General features: G+C 42.9%; 1 protein-coding gene across 1 annotated transcript in view; it reads right to left on the bottom strand.

Annotated features, from left to right (window-relative positions):
* Positions 1 to 216: 216 nt before the first annotated feature.
* The window catches only part of LOC136864295 (uncharacterized), a 423236-nt gene continuing 403398 nt past the window's right edge, over positions 217 to 20054 (bottom strand). The window contains exon 8 of the mRNA XM_067141087.2: positions 217 to 4094. Coding sequence (XP_066997188.2) covers positions 3751 to 4094 — 344 coding nt within the window. The 3' untranslated portion in view covers positions 217 to 3750. The remainder of the gene's footprint in view (positions 4095 to 20054) is intronic.

Here is a 20054-nt window from a genome sequence, read left to right as displayed (position 1 = left end):
ATATTTACAATAAATGAAGAAATTAGGAATCTTTATTTGGAATATTATTTGCTATATTAAGCAAGCAATATATATTTTCGCACTAATGGGTTAAAGTAGTAAATTTCGAAACTGAAATTGATGTAGAAACTGATGGGGTAGGAGATGGTAAATATCCATTACCTGTAAGCAATACGTGCTCTGAAATTCAACTTCCACTAAAACACTTCTCGGGTATTACTGAACTTCCATTAGCCATTTTATTGTTAATAGAAGAGGATACTGAAAAAGTTTGAACAGTTGGAAGCATTACCACTAGCGAAAAGTACAAGTATGGGATAAGTGGAAGAGAAGTACTTAGGTATTTAAAATGGGGAAGTCATTCAAAATCAATAGGGGTAGTAGGCACACATAAACATACACATATACGACCAAAGAGTGGCCTCTTCAGACTAAACTATTTCAAGACAGTTGGCTAAAAATAAAGATCTCATGTGATCAAATACCTAGCAGGACTTTTGACACATTATATTTTGCATAATCCATTTTGACATACTACAGTAGGTACTATTAAGCTTATACCTTTTTGTCATTCTGACATATACTATTAAATTTACTTCCATTTGACATACCTCACTGAACATATAAGACGTTACGTATTTGGTATTTTACACAAACTTCAAATTTTGCTCTGCAAACGTAGCTTGTCTATAGGGTAATGTTCCATAGTTCTAAAATATTCCAGGATTCTCTTTGTTTCTCTATACACTTTAACAGTTGTCTTTGATTCAATTGCTCTTATTTTTCATTGCCAAAGCAAGAGGCTTTGTTTCATATTTGAAGCATGCGTGATACAACTATGTGTCACTATTCTTAGAACAGGGCCTCTCAGGGTGCATGCGCCTGGTGCATGCACTGTGCACGGTGCAAAAGACAACTTTGCTTGGTTAACCATAGTCCAGACCCCCACCCCTCAATTTGGAACAATAGCACTGTCCCTCTCTTTCCCCATGCCTGTCTCGCTTGCTCCCCCTGTCTCCCTCTTCCTCACTTGCTCCGTAGCACTCCAAATCCGAGCTGAGTTGAGCCGAGCTTAGCCGAGTAGCCCAGAGACGAAGCGTTGGTCCGAGCCGAGCGGGACCGATGCACTTTGCACAGTAACTCTGCGCTGCTGTTTGCACGCGGGAGATTTTGGGCATTTGAGAGGCCCTGTCTTAGAGGATCCCATTCCATGACAGCTCTACCATTACATTCAGTTCTTTTGATGCGCAGCCAGTAGAATCTTTTGTTCCTTCGATTTGTTGTTTGTTTATAGAAAATAAATCCTAAACAAGATAAATGCACTCTGTCTTCAGATGTTTATATGAATTTACCTGCGATGATTATTTATAAGTATCATACACAGACATTTAGCATAACGAAGTGACCGAAGATAGTTGCAATTCGAACCCATGGAAAATGCAACAATGTGTATCCACGCACATTGCACTTCTACTTCTTGACTGCTTGGAAAAAAAGAATTTGTCATAAAGGGCCAAAAAGAGAAGACCATATGAGGAGCATTCGGGCAAAACTAAACATGTCCAAAAATTGAACATTTAAATCAGCATTGACTTTGTACCTGTTTCTCAACTAAAATCTGACCAAAACAGAACAATCCCCCTAATACTGAAAATAAACCATGGTGCAACAACCCCGAAGGGCCTTGGCCTACCAAGCGACCACTGCTCAGCCTGAAGGCCTGCAGATTATGTGACGTCGTGTGGTGGTCAACACGACGAATCCTCTTGGACGTTATTCTTGGTTTTCTAGACCGGTCCTAACATTGAAGATAAGACAAATACATGTGTGAGCAAAAGCAGGCATGCTCTAGTGGTGGGCCCAATAAAATGAGACCATGTCTTTAAAAACCCATCACAGGCTAAGTATTTGTTACGTCACCTTTCTTCCACTAAACATTCTGAGAAGAACGGAGCAAGTCCTGATGACGTCTTAGAATGAAAGAACAGGTCCCGCTAGCGTCTGAGCAAAAACAAACTAGTCACATGTGGTTTAGGCAAAACAAAACTTGTCCATTTTTAAATATGCAATTATTTTAGTTGTTACTGAATTTTGACCTATGCCAGTTATACAGAAAGCTTTCATGTGTCCATGAAATACGTTTGGAAATTTGCACATGCAAAAGCTGCTATAGATTTACTATTTTACGCTTTTCTTTCCTCCAGAAAGTCTGGATCTGATGGACATATATGGTTTTACGAGGACGCTACTCGTATTATATTGGCCCAAGGTGAGTTCTACAGGTTGGTATTAAGGGTATACGTAAAAGTATAATATATTATTTGTAAGACACCTTGGATGTTTCATTATAACTCTATTTCAAAACATTCTTGATGGCAAAATAAGTATAATAGTATAAGATACCAAGGACCTTGCAATTTCTATTCAAAACGTTCCTAAAAGAATAGCGTTTCAGGACTATTTCAGTGTTGTGTGCAGGGGTGAGATAGAGGTTGAAACAATGCCCAAAATGTTGTATCACAGAACTTTGCCCGCATCAAGAGAGAAGAAAAATGATAGCGTGGATCTTCTTCCCTTAATAAATCCTTTCTTTCACCATTTCCATACAAATTTGAGGACCACAAGAGTCCATGATACGTACCCTGATGTGGAAGTTTTTTGTGATGTTTAATTAGCTGTTCCTAATTTCACTGTTACACATGGAATAGCAATTACCTCATTTACAATCTTGTTAGGAGACAAGAGCTTTGGTTATTGTGATTCTCTGAATAGGTCACTGAAGTACATTTCAGTGTGAGACTGTACCAAAAGAGCACAAGTTAGTATGAAATTTTGGCCCAAACAGCACAAGTCAGATTTTCTCTGTTTTCAATTAATGACATAAAATGTTATGTTGTTTAATTTAAAGATCAATTTCTATGTAATCAATATATTAAAACTAGTTCCTTAGAGTGTAAAGTTAGTAAGCTGTTAATGTGTGTGAAACATTAAACTGCCTGAACTGAAAAGTTGCAAAACTTAATTATACCTTTTTTGAAGCACCGAAGATGTTGTTTAGTCTAAAGATCAATTTCTATGTAATAAATATGTCAAAACTAGTTTCTTTGTGTGTAAAGTTAGTAAGCTGTTAATGTGTGTGAAACATTAAATTACCTGAACTGAAAAGTTGCAAAACTTAATTACACTTTTTATGGAGCACTGAGGATTTATAGTTGTCACGCTGGAATCTATCAATATACCCTACACAGTTCACATGTAGTAGTAAAAAGGGACATATCAAAAATATCAATAGGCAAAAATATTTAGTGCTTGATAACAGTATGTCAATTGGAAATAAGCTTAATAATAGTATATTAATATGGAATATATTAAGTACAGGCAGCCTTAATTGTAGTACGTCAAATTAGAGAATAAGCAATTTAGTACGTAAAATGTCACATAACATTAAAAAAATTGAAATCAACAGAGTATAAACTAGTTTAGTTACTAAGTTTAAACATTTCCTGTACCAACTAGATTGATGTGGATACTTGTGACAGTTGGAGAAGTTTACAGTATATGCACTTTTGTCTTTGAACGTAATCATTTTTTTCTAAATTCTAATACGACTAGAATAATAGTTATACTGTTCACTCAACTACTCCCTAAAATATACAGAACTGCATTTTTAAACATATCTTCCTCCAGCATAAAGTACTTAAAGATACATCAAGCGATGTAGCACTTACACTTTTTTATATTCTGTAAAGATCAAGTCTCTATTTTATCTTTATCAGCCTCAAGATTTTCATACACGCTTTTGCTTGTTGTTGGTGTGAGATATCCAACTTGCTCATATATATGGTGTGGCTCTGGGGTCGTTTCAGGTGCAGGTTTCACCGGAGGTTCGCCAAACAAGAAGTTTATCTTGGAGGGAGGTTCAGTATATCGGGTGAGACCTTTTATGACTCCTGTAGCTGGAAGTTCTGGGGGTGGATCTGCTAGCTCCCTTTTGTTCTTGTTACGATACTTGCACACCAGCATTCCAATGAACAGCAATGTCAGAAGTAACACAAGTCCACCCAATACTCCTACAAGCCAGTCCATCATTCTCTCTGCAAATTGAAAAATGCTGGAGTAATTATTTGGAAAATATTATGCAAATGGAATATTGATATATTTTAATCTTAAATGTTTCATAATGAGCAAGGAGAGAAGCAATGACTAAACAGTACAAGGGCACAATGAGAAACACTCGAAGTACAGAACAACCAAAAAATATTTTATTATCTCACTCTATATAAATCATCTTGCTGTCTGCAGTTTTTTAATATTTACCTGATACTTGATTTTTATGCCGGTCTGGACAAAATAATGACCTATGTCTCATGCAGTTTAATTTTTGTTTCTTTGTCTGTTACATAGAGGTGTGTCGGTACTGGTGTACAGGTACGCATCACGTGTTCTAGGAACGGAGCAGTGGCAACCTGTTCCAGGAGCCTCTTCGCTTCTGGTCCACTACTACTATGATAGTCTTGCGCTGCGACTCGCAGTTTGATGTACCATGAAGTGTGGAGCTTCTTCGTTACCGGTCCACTGCTGCTACTGTGACAGTCTTGCACTTTGACTCGCAGTTTGCTGTACCACGGAGTGTGGAACCTCTTCGCTACCGGCTCACTGCTAATGTGACAGTCTTTCAGTGTGACTTGCCGTTCGCTGTACCAGGAAGGGAGGATCCTCTTCGCTATCAGTCCACTGCTACTGTGACAGTCTTGCACTGTGACTCGCAGTTTGCTGTACAGGTCCACTGCTATTGTGACACAGTCTTGCACTGCTACTCGCAGTTTGTTGTACAGGTCCACTGCTATTGTGACACAGTCTTGCACTGCTACTCGCAGTTTGCTGTACAGGTCCACTGCTATTGTGACACAGTCTTGCACTGCTACTCGCAGTTTGCTGTACAGGTCCACTGCTATTGTGACAGTCTTGCACTGCGACTCACAGTTTGATGTACAGGTCCACTGCTACTGTGACAGTCTTGCAATGCGACTCACAGTTTGCTGTACAGGTCCACTGCTATTGTGACAGTCTTGCACTGCTACTCGCAGTTTGCTGTACAGGTCCACTGCTATTGTGACACAGTCTTGCACTGCTACTTGCAGTTTGCTGTACAGGTCCACTGCTATTGTGACAGTCTTGCACTGCAACTCACAGTTTGCTGTACAGGTCCACTGCTATTGTGACACAGTCTTGCACTGCTACTCGCAGTTTGCTGTACAGGTCCACTGCTATTGTGACAGTCTTGCACTGCTACTCGCAGTTTGCTGTACAGGTCCACTGCTATTGTGACAGTCTTGCACTGCGACTCACAGTTTGCTGTACCGGGAAGGGTGGATCCTCTTCGCTACCGGCCCACTGCTATTGTGACAGTCTTGTGCTGCGACCTCGCCTTTTGCAGTACCAGGGAGTGTGGAGCCTCTTCGCTATCATCTTACTGCTAATGTGACAGTCTTGCAGTGTGACTTGCAGTTTGCTGTACCAGGAAGGGTGGATCCTCTTCGCTATCAGTCCACTGCTACTGTGACAGTCTCGCACTGCTACTCACAGTTTGCTGTACAGGTCCACTGCTATTGTGACAGTTTTGCTCTGCAACTCGCAGTTTGCTGTACCGGTTCACCGTTACTGTGACAGTCTTGCAGTGTGACTTGCAGTTTGCTGTACCGAGAAGGGTGGATCCTCTTCGCTATCAGTCCACTGCTACTGTGACAGTTTTGCACTGCTATTCGCAGTTTGCTGTACCGGTTCACTGCTACTGTGACAGTCTTGCACTGTGACTCGCAGTTTGCTGTACCGGTCCACTGCTACTGTGACAGTCTTGCACTGTGATGTGCAGTTTGCGGTACTGATCCACTGCAACTGTGATAGTCTTGCACTGCGACTCGCAGTTTTGCTGTACCAGTCCACTGCTACTGTGACAGTCTTGCACTGTGACTCGCAGTTTGTGGTACTGGTCCACTGCTACTGTGGCAGTCTTGCACTGCGACTCATGGTTTGCTGTACTGATCCACTGTCACTGTGACAGTCTTGCACTGCGACTTGCAGTTTGCTGTTCTGGTCCACTGCTATTGTGACAGTCTTGCACTGCGACTTGCAGTTTGCTGTACCGGTCCACTGCTACTGTGACAGTCTTGCACTGCAACTTGCAGTTTGCTGTACCGGTCCACTGCTATTTTGACAGTCTTGCACTGCGACGTGCAGTTTGCTGTACTGGTAAGTCTTGTTACTGCTACCCGCAAACGGTCCAGTGATACAGGTTCCTCATCCTGTACCGTTAGGAAGGTTGTGAAAAGAAAAGGACGGAGACATACCAGTGCTGTGTTTATTATTTCATGTGAGAGAAAGAAATGCACAGTAATCTACTTCAACAATAAAACATTTCTACAAATTATTATTATTATTATTATTATTATTATTATTATTATTATTATTATTATTATTATTATTATTATTATTATTATTATTATTTAGCGTTAGGAGCACTAAGAACCACGAAATCTCAACTGTTTGTCTTCTTGCGGGCTCATCAGGTTTTCATTCTTTCGGAGTGTGCATGCACTACAATGGACTTTTTCTTGGTGAACCTGTTTAAGTTTGTGTTGGAGTGGTGTTCGGAGTTGAATGTCTGTTTCTGAGATACCATACTTAAAATATCTTTATCGATCTCCACCAACCAAGGAGGAATCATTTTGAGACTTCTGGAGAAGAATAACAAACATTTACAGATTCTTTCAGTTAGCAATCCGAAGAGGTGGGCATAAAATATTATCCTTCTTTTCCAGATTATGCTTGATACCTTTTCAGAGTGGGTGTATATTTCTAAGCTGCTCCGAAGTCTGTAAACGCCATCTTTGAGACTGGGACCAAGGATTTTTCGGATAATCCTCCTTTCCATAATTGCCAGTTTTTCAGGCAGGCTGTGCGTTTGAAGTGTTAAACATTCTGCTGCATATAATGCTTCAGGTCTAATTACAGTTTGATAATGTCGATTTATTTTAATTTTGAGAGATGGACCTTTTGTTATACATGTTTTGAGTGAGTCAAAAGACTGTTTCAAACTTGTTAACACGTGTTAAGATGGCGAACTTCATTGGATTCAACCCATTCACCAAGGTACTTGAATCATTCCACTTTCAAGATGGTGGCGGAGCATGTATGATGTTAGAAGTGAAGTGGGTTTTGGTATAGGAGATTCTGAGGCCAATATTAACTTTGCATTTATTGCAGGTAATTGATTTGTTGAGCAGCTGGTTCAGGAGAGAAAGTAAAGAGAGTGAGGTCGTCTGCAAATGCCAGGCAGTCAATATTGATACCATTGCAAGTTTGGCCTATTTGAACTCATTAGGAATTCCTTCAGATTGGGGAACGAACCTCCATTCCTGAGTGACCCTCTTGAGAGCACAGTTGAAAAGTAGTGGTGATAGTCCATTTCCTTACCGAACTCCTGTTTGGATTTGAAAGGCTTCAGAAATCTCAGATCTGAATTTCACTTTGGAAGACGTACCAGTGAATGTATTTTGAATGATCTGTCAGGTCCTGTTGTCGAGGTCAAATTCTTGCAGAACTTGGAAAAGGGTTGTGTGGTCAAAAGAGTCATACACCTTCTGGAAATCTACAAAAGTGATGAAAAACCGTCTAGCTCTGAGTTTCAGGTAGGTGATGGTCATTTTTAGATTCTGAATCTGTTCTGCGCAGGAACTGGTTTCCGGAGGCCGGCTTGGTATTCACCTATTTGTGAGTCAAGTTGTTCTATGGCTCTAGTGAGTAAGGCTTTGGAGAGGATTTTGTAAGTAACAGGAGGAAGAGAGATGCCACAATAATTATTGACACACCGATTTAACATCTTATTTTTACAAAGGGGATGAATGAGAGCTTTGACCCATTTGGATGATGTCTGAGTCGTCTTCCAAATCTGTTGGATAGTTTGGAGGAGGGGTTGTAGAGTTTTGTCGTCCAGTAATTTCCAGTAATCTGCGATCACTGAGTCTTCAACTGGAGCTTTATTATTTTTGAGAAAAATGATGATCTCTCGAAGTCCCGAAATGTCTGGTGAGGAAGAATCAGGGTTAGTTGGCACAGGATTCATGACCAACTTGCTCATTATTATTATTATTATTATTATTATTATTATTATTATTATTATTATTATTATTATTATTATTATTATTATTACAAGTTGCCTTATGTGGCACTGACACAGATAGGTCTTATGGTGCCGATGGGATAGGAAAGGACTAGGAGTGGGAAGGAAGCGGCCGAGGCCTTAATTAAGGCACAGCCCCAGCATTGGCCTGGTGTGAAAATGGGAAACTGTGGAAAACCATCTTCAGGGCTGCCAATAGTGGGATTAGAACACACTATCTCCAGAATGCAAGCTCATAGCCTCACGCCGCTAACCGCTCAGCCAACTTGCTTGGTATCATTATTATTATTATTTTTTTCTGCTATTGGCTTTACGTCGCATTGACACAGATAGGTCTTATGACGACTATGGGATAGGAAAGGGCTAGGACTGGGAGGGAAGCGGCTGTGGCCTAAATTAAGGTACAGCCCCAGCATTTGCCTGGTGTGAAAATGGGAAACCATAGAAAACCATCTTCAGGGCTGCCAACAGCGGGGTTCAAATCCACTGTCTCCCGAATACTGGATACTGGCCGCACTGAAGCGACTGCAGCCATCGAGCTCAGTATTATTATTATTATTATTATTATTATTATTATTATTATTATTATTATTATTATTATTATTATTATTATTATTATTATTATTATTATTATTATAACTAATATTGATGGTTGTTTATTTTAAGATAGTTAAAATGTAGTCAAACATCACTTTTGATACTGTAACATTTAATCTGGAGAATATGTTCAATGAACATTTTAAAGTCACAAGAGTGAATATTTTTTAAAACGTCAGATGTTTCAAAATGACTATCGGCGAACTCCAAACAATATTATAGGTCATTCACATGTCTCAGAATATTAGGGAAGAACTGCACACAAAATGCTCTCATTTTCAGAGTTGGGACAACATTGAGTAAAAGTAATCGGATTACTTGTAACGTTTATATTCATAGTAAATTTTGCTTTTCATTGTTATGTTTTACAAAGAAAGTAATTCTTACTTGTTATTTACTTCCTGAAATAAAATTGTGCCAGGCTGAGTAACTAAGACGGTACAGCCTTGAGCTTTTTGACCCCAACTTGGCAGGTTCGACCCTGGCTCAGTCCGGTGGTATTTGAAGGTACTCAAATACGACAGCCTCATGTCAGTAGATCTAATGGCATGTTAAAGAGCTCCTGCAGAACAAAATTCCAGCACGTTGGTGTCTCCGAAAACCATAAAAGTAGTTATTGGGACGTGTAACAAGTAACATTATTATGTATTTATTTACTGGAGATAATAAACATTTCTTCGGTTCTTCCAACTTCAACCTACCCACCAGTGTGCCACTATCGATTCAGATAAGACAGATTTGACCATGATATCATCGAAGAACTGAGTAAATCGTGCATCCCTGGGCTACGTAGACCTATTATGCTGCTCCTAAGCACCATCTGTGCTTGTACCGGTTTGTCACTGGACAGGCAGCCTGTCACCCATGCCTGCGTGCTATGCCATACTCCTTATTTCCATCTGTGCTTGGACAGGTTTGTCACTGGACAGGCAGCCTGTCATCCAAGTCTGCGTGCTATGCCATACTCCTCATTTCCATCTGTGCTTGGACAGGTTTATCACTGGACAGGCAGCCTGTCACCCACGCCTGCATGCTATGCCATGCTGCTCAGCTCCATTTGTGCTTGTACCAGTTTGTCACTGGACAGGCAGCCTGTCACCCATGCCTGCATGCTATGCCATACTCCTCATTTCCATCTGTGTTTGGACAGGTTTGTCACTGGACAGGCAGCCTGTCACCCATGCCTGCGTGCTATGCCATACTCCTCATTTCCATCTGTGATTGGACAGGTTTGTCACTGGACAGGCAGCCTGTCACCCATGCCTGCGTGCTATGCCATACTCCTCATTTCCATCTGTGTTTGGACAGGTTTGTCACTGGACAGGCAGCCTGTCACCCATGCCTACGTGCTATGCCATACTCCTCATTTCTATCTGTGCTTGGAGAGGTTTGTCACTGGACAGCCAGCCTGTCACCCATGCCTGCGTGCTATGCCATGCTGCTCAGCTCCATCTGTGCTTGGACAGGTTTGTCACTGGACAGCCAGCCTGTCACCCACACCTGCATGCTATGCCATGCTGCTCAGCTCCATCTGTGCTTGTACCGGTTTGTTACTGGACAGCCAGCCTGTCACCCATGCCTGCATGCTATGCCATGCTGCTCAGCTCCATCTGTGCTTGTACCGGTTTGTTACTGGACAGCCAGCCTGTCACCCATGCCTGTGTGCTATGCCATGCTGCTCAGCTCCATCTGTGCTTGTACCGGTTTGTTACTGGACAGCCAGCCTGTCACCCATGCCTGCATGCTATGCCATGCTGCTCAGCTCCATCTGTGCTTGTACAGGTTTGTCACTGGACAGGCAACCTGTCACCCATGCCTGCGTGCTATGCCATGCTGCTCAGCTCCATCTGTGCTTGTACCGGTTTGTCACTGGACAGCCAGCCTGTCACTCATGCCTGCGTGCTATGCCATGCTGCTCAGCTCCATCTGTGCTTGTACTGGTTTGTCACTGGACAGGCAGCCTGTCACCAATGCCTGCGTGCTATGCCATACTCCTCATTTCCATCTGTGCTTGTACAGGTTTGTCACTGGACAGGCAACCTGTCACCCATGCCTGCGTGCTATGCCATGCTGCTCAGCTCCATCTGTGCTTGTACCAGTTTGTCACTGGACAGGCAGCCTGTCACCCATGCCTGCGTGCTATGCCATACTCCTCATTTCCATCTGTGTTTCGACAGGTTTGTCACTGGACAGGCTGCTTGTCACCCACGCCTGCATGCTATGCCATGCTGCTCAGCTCCATCTGTGCTTGTACCAGTTTGTCACTGGACAGGCAGCCTGTCACCAATGCCTGCGTGCTATGCCATACTCCTCATTTCCATCTGTGCTTGGACAGGTTTGTCACTGGACAGGCAGCCTGTCACCCATGCCTGCATGCTATGCCACGCTGCTCAGCTCCATCTGTGCTTGTACCGGTTTGTCACTGGACAGGCAGCCTATCACCCATGCCTGCGTGCTATGCCATACTCCTCATTTCCATCTGTGCTTGGACAGGTTTGTCACTGGACAGGCAACCTGTCACCCACGCCTGCGTGCTATGCTATACTCCTCATTTCCATCTGTGCTTGGACAGGTTTGTCACAGGACAGGCAGCTTGTCACCCACGCCTGCATGCTATGCCATGCTGCTCAGCTCCATCTGTGCTTGTACCGGTTTGTCACTGGACAGGCAGCCTGTCACCCATGCCTGCGTGCTATGCCATACTCCTCATTTCCATCTGTGTTTGGACAGGTTTGTCACTTGACAGGCAGCCTGTCACCCATGCCTGCGTGCTATGCCATACTCCTCATTTCTATCTGTGCTTGGACAGGTTTGTCACTGGACAGCCAGCCTATCACCCATGCCTGTGTGCTATGCCATGATGCTCAGCTCCATCTGTGCTTGTACCGGTTTGTCACTGGACAGCCAGCCTGTCACCCATGCCTGCGTGCTATGCCATGCTGCTCAGCTCCATCTGTGCTTGTACAGGTTTGTCACTGGACAGGCAGCCTGTCACCCATGCCTGCGTGCTATGCCATGCTGCTCAGCTCCATCTGTGCTTGTACCGGTTTGTCACTGGACAGCCAGCCTGTCATCCATGCCTGCGTGCTATGCCAAGCTTCTCAGCTCCATCTGTGCTTGTACCGGTTTGTCACTGGACAGGCAGCCTGTCACCCATGCCTGCGTGCTATGCCATACTCCTCATTTCCATCTGTGCTTGGACAGGTTTGTCACTGGACAGGCAGCTTGTCACCCACGCCTGCATGCTATGCCATGCTGCTCAGCTCCATCTGTGCTTGTACCGGTTTGTCACTGGACAGGCAGCCTGTCACCCATGCCTGCATGCTATGCCATACTCCTCATTTCCATCTGTGTTTGGACAGGTTTGTTACTGGACAGGCAGCCTGTCACCCATGCCTGCGTGCTATGCCATACTCCTCATTTCTATCTGTGCTTGGACAGGTTTGTCACTGGACAGCCAGCCTGTCACCCATGCCTGTGTGCTATGCCATGCTGCTCAGCTCCATCTGTGCTTGTACCGGTTTGTCACTGGACAGCCAGCCTATCACCCATGCCTGCGTGCTGTGCCATGCTGCTCAGCTCCATCTGTGCTTGTACTGGTTTGTCACTGGACAGGCAGCCTGTCACCCATGCCTGCGTGCTATGTTATAGTCCTCAGCTCCATCTGTGCTTGGACAGGTTTGTCACTGGACAGGCAGCCTGTCACCAATGCCTGCGTGCTATGCCATACTCCTCATTTCCATCTGTGCTTGGACAGGTTTGTCACAGGACAGGCAGCTTGTCACCCATGCCTGCGTGCTATGCCATGCTGCTCAGCTCCATCTGTGCTTGTACCGGTTTGTCACTGGACAGGCAGCCTGTCACCCATGCCTGCGTGCTATGCCATACTCCTCATTTCCATCTGTGTTTGGACAGGTTTGTCACTTGACAGGCAGCCTGTCACCCATGCCTGCGTGCTATGCCATACTCCTCATTTCTATCTGTGCTTGGACAGGTTTGTCACTGGACAGCCAGCCTATCACCCATGCCTGTGTGCTATGCCATGATGCTCAGCTCCATCTGTGCTTGTACCGGTTTGTCACTGGACAGCCAGCCTGTCACCCATGCCTGCGTGCTATGCCATGCTGCTCAGCTCCATCTGTGCTTGTACAGGTTTGTCACTGGACAGGCAGCCTGTCACCCATGCCTGCGTGCTATGCCATGCTGCTCAGCTCCATCTGTGCTTGTACCGGTTTGTCACTGGACAGCCAGCCTGTCATCCATGCCTGCGTGCTATGCCAAGCTTCTCATTTCCATCTGTGCTTGGACAGGTTTGTCACTGGACAGGCAGCTTGTCACCCACGCCTGCATGCTATGCCATGCTGCTCAGCTCCATCTGTGCTTGTACCGGTTTGTCACTGGACAGGCAGCCTGTCACCCATGCCTGCGTGCTATGCCATACTCCTCATTTCAATCTGTGGTTGGACCAGTTTGTCACTGGGCAGGCAGTTGTATCACTGGACGACTGGAGCAGTGACAAATTATTTCTAGACCGTCATACCTCTACTATTACATCACAGGAAAAAGGTTTACCATACACCACGGTATATCCTCTCAATTCAAACAGCTAGCCAGAAGTAATGTTAGTTTATACATACAGTATGTTTAATTTAACTGTTAATAGTTTGAGCTAATTAAACATAATAATATGTATACCTTGTGAATAATAGTTACGATAAGTATTATGAAGGTCTAGGGTATTATGATAAAATAGTTGTGAAACATGTACGGTATATTTTGGTAATGTAAAGTTGACTAGTGCTGGATTTATCCAGGTGAGTCAGCTTTAGCCATTGGTCAATGTTAGGGGATGCTGGAAATAATTTGAACATTTAGCGGATGGGTATATACGAGCGAGTGAACATGGGCTGATGTCTACAGTAATTATATCTGGTGAGTAAGTTGAAGGTCCATGTGACTGAGATCTAATTATTCAGTGAGTCAATCATAAGTGGTTGATAAGTCCACATTGTTCATTTATGTTTTTGAAAGTTATTATTTTGTATGGGTTGATAATTAACAGATAAGTCAATGGCATAAATTCAGTGCATCTGTGTATAGTGACTATTTAACCACATACTACATGACTTGAATTAACGGCGCTAGTCACTCGCTACTAGCTAATATAACATCAGAAGGAGAGAACTTAACTTTACGTGTACTAGCACAAGAAAAATGATGATGTGGATGTAATGATAGTGGAATTTGGAACCTAGGACTAAGTACCTAGGGAGGTACTTTTCTTAGTAGTATACGAGATATCAGGGAGGCTGATTATTAGGTCTGCACAGCAATATTAAGGAGAGGAGGCAGCAAAGGTATTTATAAGAACTGAGGAACAAATTATGTGTCCGGCTCCTCAGCTCAATGGTCGGCGTACTGGCTTTTGATTCATAGGGCCCTGATTTCGATTTCTGGCTCAGTCGAGAATTTTAGCTGTGTATGGTTAATTCTTCTTGTTAGGAGACTGAGTGTTTGTGTTCTCTCAATACATTTATCTTCATATGCACACAAAACACCACACTACTAACCACCATAGAAACACGCAATAGTGAATACATTCCTCCATGCAGGGATTGCGTGAGGAAGGCTATCTGGCCGACAAACTGTGCCAAATCCTTATTAAGTATTGAGCCCAATAACACTGGGATTAGGCCATTAGTAATGAATATGTTATTTCAGTTAGGTAAAAGCTGTTCTGATCGTATTTTTATAGGGGAGGTACTATTAATGATTTTTTGAATTTTGAATAGCCTACAGGCATTTTATTAAATTATTCGTCTTCTCTTTTTTGTGAAAGCCCTACCAATTTCAATTGTTTTCAGGAGATATTAGGTAAGGCCTAACAAGGGAACACTAGATTTTCAGTTTATTTACACAATGCGAGATAGGATTCCAATGCTCTATTACTATTATTATTATTATTATTATTATTATTATTATTATTATTATTATTATTATTATTATTATTATTATTATTATTATTATTATTATTATTATTATTATTATTATTATTATTATTATTATTATTATTATTATTATTATTATTAAAAACTTGAGGAATCCTTTGGTGACCTATGATGCCCATTTACCTGCATTTTAGGAATATTACAATTATTATTAATGAGCGGTCGTACGGTAAGGTGTCCGTTGGCATCAACGTGATTGTAAAGTGACTACGGATAGGGGAATTTATATGAAACCTGTCTGGTTGAAAGGCAAGTAGGATTTTAGCTATACACTTGTAAATAATTCAGCAGGAAGGGTCTTCAGAGGGAGTGTAAGACATAAAAATCTATGTATCTCTCTTATGGTTGGTTTTACAGGAAGATTGCTCATGATCAAAACTTATTTAAAATTTTATTTACAGGGTTTTTATTATTTACATTTTCCGATACAGTGAAAAGTAAGGGAAATATAAGGAGCGGGGTTTCTGAGGAGGCTTAAAACATAAAACTCGATATATCTCTCGTACGGTTAGTTTTACTGGAAAATTGCTCATGAAAACATATATATATAAAATCCTATTTACAAACTTGTGGTGGTCTTGTGAAAATTTAATTACAAAGATCGACAACTATCTGCACGGAGTGTTACAATAGAGATCCCAGTAACGTTTTTAATTCTTTGTTCACCTGTCTGTACTTTCTGAATGTTTACCTGATACCTGGTTTTTATACTGGAGTCGTGTGATCTATGTGAAAGGAAAAGAGGACAGGGATGCAGTCCTGAATACAAAGTGCACCAAATACACTAATACCTCCATTTACAATGTTGCTACATTATATTTCATGCCGAATAACTGAAAAATTGAACAAATACACATTTCTGAAAGACACTTACAGAAGACTTAATGTCGAGAAGCGAACTGTGGTCATCAGATGGAAATATTACTAGACACTTGGAAGATATCAGTGTCGGTCGTATGACAGTTCAAGTCCAACTCTGTGGAGAGTTATTATGGAGATCATCCCAGCAAAATAACTACTGTAGCCATAACGGGCTTAATATAAGTAGATATGTATCATATACCGGTATATGCTATTTTTGTTGTAATATGGTTTTATGTTGTTCTGTTTAGAATATTAAATAAACGGTCCATAAAATGTTATTGGATAAATGGCTGCACTTTCCAACATGTGTAAAATCACCATTTCAGAAATTATCACACCATATATTGCACAGGTTCCAAAAAAGCTACAGGATTATACACAACATGTGTGGCATATTGTGCGAGTTGAGCTTCCAACATATAGGAATACCGTAGCTTCGTTACCAATAGAGAGGTAGTGGTAAGACCAATAAAGAATCACATAAGTTTTCTGTTATACTATTATTGTAGTAATGTGAGCTTTATCATCAGTGTACAGAAGCCCGTCACTATTCCTGTAACGCTGGAATACAAAAATAGGGAACTTCTTTATGTAGGTACAAAGATTTTCGCTTTGGGAATATGCCTAAGAATGGGGAAAATTTCAGAGGTACTTGAAGCTACGGTAAGAATAAGCTGCACTATAATGGGTTTATTTAGCGATGGTGTCAGAAGCATTTAAAATTCAAACATCCTGCTTCAGAACTTAAAGCAGTACTAACTTATTAACCCGAAGCGCTGAATTTACCCAGAGAGCTAGTTTCCATTTACCGTGCATCGAAGGAAAATATCACTACATTGTCCGGCTCCATGGCTAAATGGTTAGCGTGCTGGCCTTTAGTCACAGGGGTCCCGCGTTCGATTCCCGGCAGGGTCGGGAATTTTAGCCATAATTGGTTAATTTCGCTGGCACGGGAGCTGGGTGTATGTGTCGTCTAAATAATCATTTCATCCTCATCACGACGCACAGGTCGCCTACGGAAGTCAAATCTAAAGACCTGCATCTGGCGAGCCGAACTTGTCCTCGGACACTTAAAGCCATACGCCACTTCACTTCATCACTACATTCCAAGGATACATGAATAGGTTGAACGTATGATATAAGATGGACGTAATCACAAACAATTTGAGTTGCAACAGCTACTGTTACGTGCCAGCCCTGTCGTTGTCCCTTCGGTATTTCCTGGAAGGGATGAGTAAGCCAAGCCGGTGACCTACCATTTGGCTCGAAGACATGCCGTAGCCTCTTTTTTTATTTACTTTCGTCTGGTTTCCCCATGTGCCTTCTCGAAGACGAAACGAGAATGTTCGGTCTTTCTAGTACCGGTACTCCATCACCAGGGATATAAAATGAGGCTATCCGGGAACATGTTGAGCATTAGGAATAGGTGTACATCTTGTGGTCTTGCGCAGTGCAGACTGGTAAGCCAGGAGGACCAGGGGATGATGATCCCCGTCCCTATGCGTTTCCATTCAGGCATCACGACTACAGTTTCCCTCAAACTCCACGGTGATCCTTCGGCAAGGAGCTTCATGCTCGCTCTTCCTGCTGGAAAAGAATTTGCAGTCTTCTGGACAAGGTCTCCGGGACAGCAGAATGTGCTTTATATCACGGAGATCCTCCTAGTTTTTTCTATGTCCATGTTCCACTGTCTTCTGAGCTTCGATCTTTATTTTCGCCTTCTTCGGGCCGTCTTCCACCCTCCTCTGAGGACTTTCCGTCTTCTTCTGGCCATCTTTCGTCTTCTTCTGGCCCTTTAGCTTGGTAGTACTTACCTGGAACGGGCTATATTCCTTTTTGACAGGCCTCACTTTCACTTCGGCTCTGCATGCTCAGTCACTTCACAAACAACAGATGCGCATTGACAGCCTCGAACACATGACTGCTGGCCACCACAACACATGACTAATGTTCCTTGGCACGACTCTAGAGAAAGTCCCCTACTTACGCAATCACCCCACGCCAATTCACGTGGCCGCTCCACACAGTGATCTACTCGACACTGACAGCTAATCAGCGGTCACATAACAGCAACAGCTCAACAGTGTTGACCAACACTACACTACTCCTCACAACAGCGACAGTTGACACTACTCCAACTCTACTCACACCAACTATATCATACACTGACTTCATATCGGTACACATTTAGTACAGTACTCCACTCAGTACTCCAAGACAGTACACATATGGAGCTCAGTACTCCGTAATCCAACACGGCGATACTCAGACAATGACTCTCGTAGAACGTCCACCACACATTGGACACTTCAACACAACAGCGCTGACGACAGCTATCATTACAGCCGTCCTCCTCTCCATCTACTCACTCTCTTCGCTACTAGCCTCTTTTTATATCACTGGTTATGGAGTTCTAGGATCTTCGGGGCCCGACTACAGATGGAGCATTCTCATTTCTTCTTCAAGAAGACACACGGGGAAACCAGATGAAAGCACATTAGAAAGATAGGCTGTGGCATGTCTTTGGGCCAGCTGGGAAGTCCTCGCCTTGACCTACTCATCCCGTCCAGGAAATACTTAAGTAGGCTATGACAGGGCTGGCGCGTGATATCTTCCCCTTCGAAAGATGATCGTCCCAATCAGTTATCTCCTCAGCTGTTGCTCGGTGTGGCGCCAATTCGTCCAGATGTACAATCTTCATCTTGCACCTTGGCCTCCATCGTATTCGATAAAAGGCATCATTTTCTCAATTGAGAAAGCGGTAAGGGCCTTTCCACACCTTCTGGAGCTTGAGAGGCAAGCCTCTATTCCTTACGGGGTTATACGGCCACTCTAGGTCGTTCTCATGATTTCCGCTAGTGTCCGCTCGTATGTTGTATCGTGCCTTCAATCGGTCGCACCCTGTTCTCGAACTCTTCCGGACAACAGCGTGTACATCCTCCAGAACCCTTGCATTCCGTGGTCTCGTGCACTGTACATCGGTGTGCCAGGGAAACAGGGGATCCACACCCGCAAGGACGCTATTTGGAAGAAAGCTCGGCCTCCAGGTGGATTTATCGTTCGGCTGACCTGAGGACCATCCTGTCCGACCGACCAGTGCTGCCTCGATCTAACAAAGAGACAGAAATTTGTACACACCACTGTTCGGAAGAGTTCGAGAATAGAGAGCGACCGTTTGAAGGGAGGATACGACCTACGAGCGGACACCGCCGTAAATCGTGAGAACGACCTACGATGGCTGTATAATCCCATAAGGAAGAGAGGCTTGTCTCTCAAGCTCCAGAAAGTGTGGAATGGCCCTTACTGCGTTCAGAGGGGATAAAACGACATCTATCGAATACGATAGAGGCCAAGGTGCAAGATGAAGGTGGTACGCTTGGACTGATTGACGCCATACCGAGCAACAGCCGAAGAAGTAACTGATCAGGATGATCGTCTCTCAAGGGGGGGGGGGGGGAATATGACGTTCCAGCCCTTTTGTAGCCCACTTTGATATTTCCTGGACGGGATGAGTAAGTCAAGCCGAGGACTTCCCAGCCGGTCCGAAGACATGCCGCAGCTTCTTCTTTTATAGTACTTTCGTCTCGCTTTCCCGTATGCCGTGGGCCAGCTGGGAGGTCCTCGGCTTGGCTTACTCTTCCCTTCCAGGAACTACTGAAGTTAGCTACGACAGGGCTGGCACGTAACATTAGGATCGAATTCAACTGTCCATGAAATGAGGCGAAATCTTTGGCAGTATATAAGATTGGAGATGAAAGGGAATGGTAAAGTTAGAAGTTAAATGAGATGCACTACACAACATATTCAAAACTGCCATTTCAGAACTTAAGGCACCAATATTACACATGATACGAGAAAAGAAGTTACATGATTATATACAACATGTTAACAATGTTTTTGAATTTCTGCCTACGTTTTTATTTGTGCAAAAATAAAGGGTGTTCAAAAGGCCTTCTAAACACAAAGGTAAGTAACCTACTGAGCAAAAGAAGTAACAAAGGTAATTAAGTTAATGACCAAAGGATTTGCACACTATAAGTAAGAAATAGAATAAAGAAATGAGATTCGTGAAAGATCTCTGAATAAGTTAGTCAAAAGCAGGGTTAGGAAGTTCATGATTAAAAGAAGCACAAAATATGCCCTAAAACTAGTTAAATATGACCTAAAAGCGTTAAAATATGACATGAATTTTAGGGATTGGTAGCAAGTATTAGAGTATTACTAACATTAAACGTCTTAAGCATCAAAGCGTGATCAGCGATAATACACCACGTACATGTACACTGACAGAGAGCTACTATCTGCGCCTGACGTGGCATCTTGTAGACTCTACACTCTTTACAAACATTAGCCGTGACAGAAGAAACAGACGCTTCTTCATTATGCATTACTTATAATTATAGTAA

The sequence above is a fragment of the Anabrus simplex genome, chromosome 2 (assembly GCF_040414725.1).
Source record: "Anabrus simplex isolate iqAnaSimp1 chromosome 2, ASM4041472v1, whole genome shotgun sequence".
NCBI classification, from domain to species: Eukaryota; Metazoa; Arthropoda; class Insecta; order Orthoptera; family Tettigoniidae; genus Anabrus; species Anabrus simplex.
Note: the sequence above shows the minus strand (reverse complement) of the source record. Positions and strands in the feature narration are given on the sequence as shown.